We start from the raw sequence: 9,940 nt of genomic DNA on the forward strand, positions 1-9,940 counted from the left end.
ATACATTTAAAATAATAAAAGAGAGGGCACGCTTTTAACCTACACTATTAAAATATTAAAGTATAATAATTTAAAAATTTGAACGAGGTTGGGTTTTTTTGCGTAATAAGATATACCACGAGACCGCAAAATAAGCGAGTGCAATAAATAGCTTGAAGTATTTGAAGTTCTGTATTTATTACATACCTTCTTTCATTTAATTTTTTTTCACACAAACGGTTTTTAATTTAACGTCATAACTACACTTTCTTAAATCTGTTATCAATCTTCCTTTCATGTATTTTCTTAACGTTAAGAATCATATTCTGCGTCAGTCTTGTGTCATGTTTCAAATAAGATGTGACGTAATTTATAAATCATGCATGACGTCAGTGACAAAAAGTAGGTATGACAAAGTTTTAGCTCAGTTTGCGCTGCATATCTGCCACCAGCTTAAAATGCCTCAGTTTTCAACATAAATACTACAGCTTTCCAATGCAGTACAGTGATATAATATACATGTACAAACAGAGCGTTATAATTTCTCTCCAACTGATTTGTGTATTTTGTAATTCAGTTATTTGTACATAAATAACGATTTTCAAGACAGCTCTCTGTCAATGACGTCGCCATTGGTACCGCTGATACCAAGAATTGTTTTTACAAAGAATTGTGTTTGATAGTAACACAATTTTAACAGTTAAATAATAAGATATATTTTAGGTAATATTGCGATCAGCATACAGTACCCTCCCCCACGGGTTACATTGTGCTTTTTCGATGTATTTTCCGGGGACGCATGACCCGACGGCTTCAGCCCCACTGGCACCCCTAAACATTTCGCTAGCCACAGTCAACACAATGTCCTGCACAGGCGCCTGTTTTACAAAATAGTTCGTTTCAATGCTTCAAATTAATATTATATGTATATTAAATTGTATTATAAACATGCTAAAGTGCATATTTGCTGTAAAAACAGATAAAGTAATTTATCCTAAAACATCTACCTAATAACAGTAGTATTTATATAATCATGTTTATGTTGGTCTTGTATGTCGATTTTTAAAGGTAGATAGACGTTCAACATGTTAGAACGAAAACCTTGTTGCACACATGATTGGAAGCATAATTGGCAAGCAAAACAAAACAAAAACAAAGAAAAAATGCAATCCCCCAAAACAAATTAACAACACCAATCCCACCCGAAAATAAAATACAAAACAAGCCCCCCCCCCCCCCCACACACACACACACACATACGCAATGTTTTGTTAATAATAATAACAACCCAGGCGAAGACACGCTCATTATCTATCTTTATTTACGGTGGCATGCACTAATCACATTTGTATTATTATTATTATCTATTTTTCATAATTAAGCATTTAAAAATATTTATTTTTCAGCCTTTTGTGGGTTTTTTCAAATGTATTTTTTGTTACGCAGCTTAAATAAAGACCTCCCCCACCAACGCCCACCATAAAAATAGAAGACCTGTCACCGCCCCTAAAAAAACAAACAACAAAAAGAAAAAACAACAACAAAAAAAAGGACCAGTCACCCCCTCCCCTAACAACAACATTTATTTTTCTTACTTTTATCCTATCGCAGTGCAGTGGTCTAGTCATTGTCATTGGTTTTCGTCACGTGCTCATTCAAACGCCCATGTGCATTGCCTTTATTTTCATATAACATTTTTCACTATTTATGCATAGGAGCAGTTGAAACGGAATAGTATATTGTTGTATTGTCCTGATAGGCTAAATAAATATATTATGTTGTAAAAACAATGACGTCCGCTTTGTATCTCTTATTTTCCGATTTCACGTTTATAACGACGTTAGAGTTTATGATAACATTTCCACATTACAATATTATATGTTATCTTTTTTTCCTTAAACTTGACTTCATATTTATTTTTAAATGTGTCGTTGTTCTACCTACAAAAACACGCTAACTCCATTAAAAATAAAACGGGAATTCCCAATTTAAAAGTTCCGGTCCAGATCCCACATGTGTTTGATACAAGATACATTTATCACACGGTTTGAAAATGTCTTTATATTATAATACACCAGTGTAAGATACTACTCATGCCATAACAATTACTCATTATCTAACTAGTGTAACAGACTGGCTGCGTAATTTTGTGTTTGAATGTCGTCGGTATTCGAATGACGTCGTTTTGCATTCTCTCTGCAACGCAATACGCTGAGTGCATGACGCGTCCTTTTACCGAACGCTAGAAAACATTGAGTGCATAGTTGCTGTTGAAAATGTTTTGCTCAAAGATTATTAACATAATTATATAGCCGTGTTTGTACAAAGCGGTGTAATTTAAAAAGTTAATTATTCGTATGGTTCAACATAACCCAGTTAATAATAATCATATGAAGCACACGTGTAATAACAAGTGTAATGACGCAAGTGTGGGAAGCGACGTCATATCATGACGTTGCTTCTCCAGTTCTAGCTCAGACTGCGTCTTTGAAATATGACGCCGTCTCCTTCTAGTTGTGGCCGACACATTTTGAGTTGGGTCTTGTTCATAAAGAAAACAACAATAATACTATGAATAATAAAGAAATTATTACACTCGCGTGCGAGTCGTGCTGATTTTACGAAACTCGTGTCAGTATCCATGTATTAACCTCGCTCTCGCTCAGACAATACAAAATTCCTGTCACTCGTTTTGTAAAATCAGTACGACACTCATTTTTGTTATGGTCAAAATAATGTTTAACAAAGAGAGCTGTTTGGAGTAGGGTCTGCTCATTATAGCTAGACAATGATGGCCTGCAACGACGCCACCGAGGCCGGTCATTTTGGACGGAGTTATACCCTTGACCTTAGGAGATATGAACATGTGTTTTCCGGATTTTGTTCCCAGAAGGCTTTGATATATTAACCTGCAATTGTGTGTATATCATTAGCATATACAGGTACATATCAAATTTGATTTCATGGCGATTTGCCCATGTTTGACGGAGTTACGGCCCTTAAACTTAGACAATGTGAAAATTGGTTTTCAGGACATCTTTTTTAGAAGGCCTTGAGATACTGAACTGTTACAGATGAAGTTTAACTCTCATTGCAATTTATCCATTTTTGACAGAGTTGTGGCGCTTGAACTTAGAAGATATGCACATTTGTTTTCCGGACTTTTGTTTTGCAATATTTGAAAACATCGAGGTGAAATTTTGTATATAGCTCTATCGTGTACCGTTACCGATCAGGTTTAACTTTCATGGTGATTTGCCTACTTTTCACACATGTTTGGCCCTTGAATTTAGAAGATAGAAAACATTGTTGGGTCAGGTAGGAGACGTGTATTGCTTTAGCAGTACTCTCAAAATGCTTATTTAGGAAACGACAAATATCGCCTTTAAATTGAATTGACAAGTTGTTTGGTTTTTATTCCACTGCATTATCATTCCTAATTAACTAATATATTTTATTTTATTTTTAATTTTCAGATTCCACTTGATCAGTATGATGAACGACAGTGACGCCTACGACTGCAATGCGGTGCTGGGGGCCCTGGGGACGGTAGAATTACCGGCCTTGTCTACGGTCGCCGTAGACGCGTACTGCACTATGCTGCTCATACTGTCACTTGCAATAATAGCCGGCAACTCTTTGGTGGTTTATGCAATTGCCAAATTCCGCAAACTCTAGAGCCGCACAAACGCGTACATCGTGTCGCTGGCGTTTTCAGACATCGGTCTGGCGGTCCTGGTGTTGCCTCAGCACATCTACGAATCGTGGAACAGACGGTGGGGTCTTCCCCTGTGGATGTGTCAGTTGAGACTGACTGTGGACACGTGCATGGTTCATATTTCAGTGTCCAGTCTGTGCGCCTTGGCAGCAGAGGGATACCTGGCCGTCTGTCATCCATTTACATACGCGAAGGTGACCACCAGAATTACCGCCGTCATCATCGCCTTGTGCTGGGTCGTTCCAATCGCCATCTGGGTCGGATACGAAGTCAGCGACAGGCGCTACACTGGTATTGAAGACATTTTATACTGTCTGTTCCAATCCGGCCGCTGCGTGTATCTTCTGAACAAGTATGACCATTTATTGTCTATTGTAATGGTATTCTTCATCCCTTTGACTGTCATCTTCATTACATACGGCAAAAATATTTGCCACGGCACGGAGGCACGCTCGTGCGATACAGGCCTTGCACGACACTGAGGAAAAAAAGAAGAAGAACAGAGATTACCTAGGCAACACCAAGGCTGCCAGGATCCTGGGCATCGTTGTGGCTTGTTTCGTGATATGTTGGATGCCTGTCAATATCGCCTTTATGATCGACACGTTGATTGGTTACGAGCTTCTGTCGCCATTAGTTGCCGAGCTGCTGGCGTGGCTGGGCTATATGAACTCGATGATGAATCCCATATTATACTACATATTCAGACAGGATTTAAAAATTGCCTTCAAAACCATCTTCGGCTGCAAGACGGTAATGACGGACTAGATGAGACACGATGCGTGTTCAGGAGGCCCAGCGCTCGCTGTCTTTCGGTAGACCGAGTATATTACCAAACGTTGAACAAATCGATGTGATAGGAATGGGAATATTTTTTAGTTTAGTGACATCTGAGCATATTTTAAAGTATCTAATATTAGCGTCTAACATAATTATGTTTAGTTCGATGTTTGAAAGAGAGAGAGAGAGAGAGAGAGAGAGAGAGAGAGAGAGAGAGAGAGAGAGAGAGAGAGAGAGAGAGAGAGAGAGAGAGAGAGAGAGAGAGAGAGAGAGAGAGCCGATGTCGTTACGTAAGCTACTCGTTTAAGAACTCCACTAGAGCACATTGATTTATTAATCATCGGCTATTGGATGTCAAACATTTGGTATTTTTTACATATAGTCTTACAGAGGAAACCTACTACATTTTTCCATTGGCAACAAGGGATCTTTTGTATGCACCATCCCACAGAGCACATGTCACTCTGCATTCTCTGGGGCGAGAAGTAACCCAATGGGCTCACCGATTGGAATCGATCCCAGACCGATCGCGCATCAAGCGAACGTTTTACCACTTGACTAACTCCCACCCCATCATCCCCTTAAACCAGCAAGGTATATTTAATATACACGTTATCACACGACAGAATACGTCACGCAAACCTCTCCAAAGAGTAATAGTTATCACTACATTGGCGGGTGGGGGTTCAAAGGAGACGATGCACCTATCTTGTCGAGTAATCAGAATGATATGGACACATTTGGTTGTTTTCTGTGTTTTATAAGATGAAAATATCATGTAACATTACGGAAGTTTACATTTAAATACCCTAGATCCGCTCATGATGATCTACATAATATTCCTCCTGGATGGTATTTTACACCAATATAAGAATAACTCCCTAACTGTCAATATTAGAGGGTAGTTTGAAATTACATCCTGTCCAACACAGAACAAGTTTGAATTTGAATTTTACAATTTATTCACTGGAAAAATGTCTACTTAAAACAAAAGTCCTGTTATTTATTTGATACCATTTGTTGTTGTTGTTTGTTTGTTTTGTGTTTGTTTTTTCTTAGGAGTTGTGGAAGGGAAATAGCTAATGCTGTGACACAATTGTAGTTTACTCATTACAGATCGCATACAGTACAAACGTTACTTGTTGTGAATTCGTGTGTAACGTTGATGTAACTTTGATCATCATTGACAAACATCTTGCTGTCAGTGCATTTTTCGTGTGCATCCAAGATGACATATATCTATTTCCGTTTTAATAACAAGTTTGAGGTGGGCGGAATTTGCAAAAGAAATTTAGAAGTAGGTACTGAGATCTAGACCCAAAACAGCTGAGATAACCTGCGCTTTTCTGGAACAAAACAAATTAAAACCAAAAATAAATTAGAATGCTCGGCTAAAAAGGTTTGAAGGTGATTTGAGCAGTTTTGACGGGCTACCAATCTACAGTGTATTGGACTATTTATAAAACAAAAAACAAAACCCATAAAATTGTGAATGACAACCCAAACGTTTAAAGTCCAACATGCCCAAAAAGGAGGTTACATGTCCTAGGTAGGGTTGCGCCTACGTCGAACTGAGGAGCAGTATCACACCCAGGGACGGGACAAGGTGCTTCCTCGTGGCCAAGTCCTTGATGACGACTTCGTATCCGGCGCCGCAGATCATCTTGACAATCCTATGGATGGTGTGGTTATCCATCTCTGCTAATAGGATCGCTTGGTGGTACGTCTTCTGGCGCCGATGGGTCATGTTTATAAGCCAACAAGACCTGTATACTTAAGAGTAACATTTTGACATGTATTTGAAGTGCCTGACTGTTATATTAATTTTGATATTGCATTGTTTATTGCGTATTATCTAAGATCCGGGAAGTGTTATTGAGTAAACGTTTGAAAACTAGATGTACTAAAAAGCAGTTTCCTGCATCCTACAAGTAAAATTGATCATTACAAATGCTGGTAAATGCAACACTTTGATAATGTGTTTTTCATCATGCATAAATTTTGTATACATATGCTGGACATATAAACATCACAATCGAGTGTCAAATGAAAATTTAACTAACTGGTATGACTCCCTTGGTAGAGGTTACGTGAATTGGGGTCGTGTGTGATGACGAATATAAACATAGCAGACCCTATTGTCGACGTGTTCCTTGGACACGGGTATATATAATTCACCTAATTGCACCCATTGTATTATCCCGGAAGATGTTGGTCATTACCTCTTCTTTTGCATTAAATTGAATAAAAATAGAATTAAATTAATTAATTATTTTGAGAAAAACAGAATTGTATTTAATCCTACTAATTTGTTAAACCCCAATAAACAATAAAAAAAAACCCCAATAGACAGATGAATGAATGAATGAATGACACCCAAGCACGAAAAATACATCGGCTATTGGGTGTCAAACTATGGCAATGCAAATAAATAAAATGATGATCAACATCAATATAAAAATTCAAGACTTAAACAAAAACAGTGTAAAGAACTGTGCAAAAACAGAAATATCACAGAATTTTACGGATACTGAATTTTACTCAAAACTTCAATTTTGTGCTGTATTGGCCATTCTCAAAGATAAGGTTACACCCCTGCACCACGGTGAGGTTACAGCACACGCAGGGGTAGACCGATGATTGATAGACTATGTGATGGAGACTAATAAAAATATTTTAATATAAGCTAGTTTAATTGAATTTAATAATAAGTGGGGCTGGCACGCTACGACCCCACGGCGAGCAACGCCAATTATAATTTCCTCGGCGACATGCACTCGTCCGGGGGAGGCACGGGCAGGTCGGTGTTACAGTGTTTTTAATAAGAAATTATTAATTGGTAGTTTTGATTATATTGGTTATGGGGGAACAGGCTCGTCCTGGGCCCCGGGTGAGCTGTTCCACTAAAAACTAATTCAGGCGATATAGGCCTACACTCGCCCGGGTGGGATCTGGACGGTCCAATGTCTTATCACTATTTATTTATTATATTTTATTTTATTAATTAATTAAAATTGGTTAGATTGATTAAAATAAATAATTTAATATATTATTAATAAAAATAATAATGGAATTAATAATTTAAAGATATAATTCAGCCCTGCAGCCTGACCGGTATCACACTTGTCTAATTAATGGAAAAATACTAATTATAAGTTATAATTTAATTAATTAGGCTTCCCTTAAAGGAATGCTTAAGCAAGGCTTTTGGACTGGTATGGATATTCAAAGATATATAATGCACATTACTGCTCAATATCAACAAGTATATTATTATATTTAATTAATAAAACGGTTAAATGCGACGGCTATTAGATATAACAGGCGCAGCCATTTTGTTCCATTCCAGTGAATACGCCCTCTGGCGAGCTGGTGGTTACGTAATACTTAATGCATAACGTCAGGAATGAGTCTTAGAACTAGAGAAACACAATCTACCTGGGTTTCTTGCGGGATGATAAAAGTCATACATTGTACTGTTCTGTAATAATATATATCCCAGTAAGCCAGCAATAAGTATATATTACAAAATATATATAATATAATACAAAATAAAACACCATTGTCAAAGTGGCTACACAACAAGTCGAAATAATTAACCATGTTTTGTCCATGCATTAACCTACGTACTGAAATGATACACAGAGTTTGTTCTTAGTTAATTGGTCTATGCTGTTAGTTGCTTCTACCTGTGATTCCTGATTGGCAGGTGTGTATTTGATTAGTAGCCAGACGAGCCAATTAATTGACGCTGTATAGACACAAACATACATACCGGCATTGTGGGTTGTCGTTTTTGCTCCAACGTAGCATATCAATAGGCCCAATAGTGTACATTTTTCCTTTGCATTATTTAACAGAAAAAATAATATAACCCCATTTTGTTCCGTTAATGCAACTTGAAATATATTTAGTTAAATAGTCAGGTTGATGAAATTGAAGCATCTTGTCGAAAATGACTGATTTTGTTTACACTGCACATACAGGAGATGGTCAGGAGCTGACATCACTTCGCCCCCCCCCCCCCCCCCCCCATCCCTGTGTGTGCTGTAACCTCACCGTGGTGCAGGGGTGAAACATTATCTTTGCAACACACTACTTTGGCCTGGAGTTCAGCCAGACGGGTGGTCATGGAGGCCCGACCTGATCAATCGGCTGGTCACGCCAAGCTCGATAGCATGTAACCTCTGTTTTGTTTATAGTAGCCAAGAACAAACATTGTTTTAGTTACCTTTTGTATTCGTTGCGCTTGGGGCGGTGGCTAGGGTCAATCAGGTGCTTGATTATTTCATTGTCTGAGTATATTAACCATGTATCCCTGGCATGGGTGTCTGGTGGATACCTGCAGCTCCATGTCCCCATGTTGGACTCCGTGGTGGGTGGGGAGCATGGCTGATGAATCTTTTCCCCCTGCATTATGGCTTCAAACCATTCTAATACTCTTGATGGGACCCTGAAAAGGGTTCACACCGAGGTTTCAGATTCTTCATCATCTGATGAAGAATCTATCACTAATGTGTCACTTGTTAAGAAATCGAAGGTGTTAACGTCAGATTCCTGGCCAAGGTTTCTGGTCATCAGTTCATCTGATGACGGAACCTTGAAGAGGTTATCACCGTTTGCAGTACAGAAAGGGCTTCTTGGCTTAGCTGGCGAGCCTAAATCTGTCGAAAAAAATAAATAATAATAATTTTAAAAAAATGGATCGCTGTTGTTTGAATGCACCACTGGGGGTCATTCAAAGTTCTCGCTGAAATCAGCCAGTTTTTGCAATGACCGTATCATCAAATGGGGTGATCCGATCTCGTGACTTCGAAGGTGTATGTGATGACGAAATTTGTGAAAATTTGTCATCACAGGGTGTTTCTGCTGTCAAGAGGATTAAGGTTCGTAGGAATAATGAATTAGTTCCTACGAATACCTTTATCCTGACTTTTGGAAAGCCATTCCTTCCGCAGTCGATTAAGGCTGGGTATTTAAATATACCTGTTGAGTCTTACATACCAAATCCCTTGGGTTGTTTTAAGTGTCAGCAGTATGGTCATGGACAAAACACTTGTCGAAATAAACTGACTTGTGCTCGTTGTGGTCAGGCTGATCATGAGAGCAAGTCATGCAATAGTGTCATCAGCTGCATCAGTTGCAAGGGAAGTCACTTTGCATACTTCCGAGAGTGAGCAAGATGGAAGTTAGAAAAAAAGGTTCAACAGGTAAATGCTTGTCTTTTCCTGAAGCCAGGAAACTGGTGGTCAGTCATATGTTGCTGTTGTTAAGGTTTCTATCAGAAGCGTGGCAGTCAACACAGATTTAACATAGCGTTATGATGAAAGTAAATATAAAAAACTTTCAGATATTGAAAAGGCTAAAAACAGACAGCGAAACAAGTTCAGTGACAGAATGAAGCTGTTAAGAAAATGAAAGATGTTGTTTCAAAACTGAAAGAACTTAAGTCAGTTCAAGTGT

At 38.3% G+C, this 9,940-nt stretch overlaps 1 protein-coding gene across 1 annotated transcript; it reads left to right on the plus strand.

The window, feature by feature from the left end:
* Window positions 1–358: 358 nt before the first annotated feature.
* On the plus strand, window positions 359–4,179 carry LOC121389288 (5-hydroxytryptamine receptor 4-like). Its single transcript, XM_041520885.1, has 3 exons — window positions 359–381; window positions 3,456–3,528; window positions 3,658–4,179. Exons 1-3 carry the CDS (start codon window positions 359–361, stop codon window positions 4,177–4,179), a joined length of 618 nt encoding a protein of 205 aa, XP_041376819.1.
* The last annotated feature ends 5,761 nt before the right edge of the window (window positions 4,180–9,940 follow it).

This window comes from Gigantopelta aegis, chromosome 14, assembly GCF_016097555.1.
Source record: "Gigantopelta aegis isolate Gae_Host chromosome 14, Gae_host_genome, whole genome shotgun sequence".
Classification (NCBI taxonomy): Eukaryota; Metazoa; Mollusca; class Gastropoda; order Neomphalida; family Peltospiridae; genus Gigantopelta; species Gigantopelta aegis.

What these genes read in the sequence shown, in the direction of transcription:
- LOC121389288 (XM_041520885.1), top strand. Translation starts at nt 359, where the DNA reads ATGCATGACGTCAGTGACAAAAA. An exon ending in CATGACGTCAGTGACAAAAA is followed by an intron (nt 382 to 3,455) that starts GTAGGTATGACA and finishes TTTAATTTTCAG; the next exon opens with ATTCCACTTGATCAGTATGA. An exon ending in TGCTGGGGGCCCTGGGGACG is followed by an intron (nt 3,529 to 3,657) that starts GTAGAATTACCG and finishes CGCAAACTCTAG; the next exon opens with AGCCGCACAAACGCGTACAT.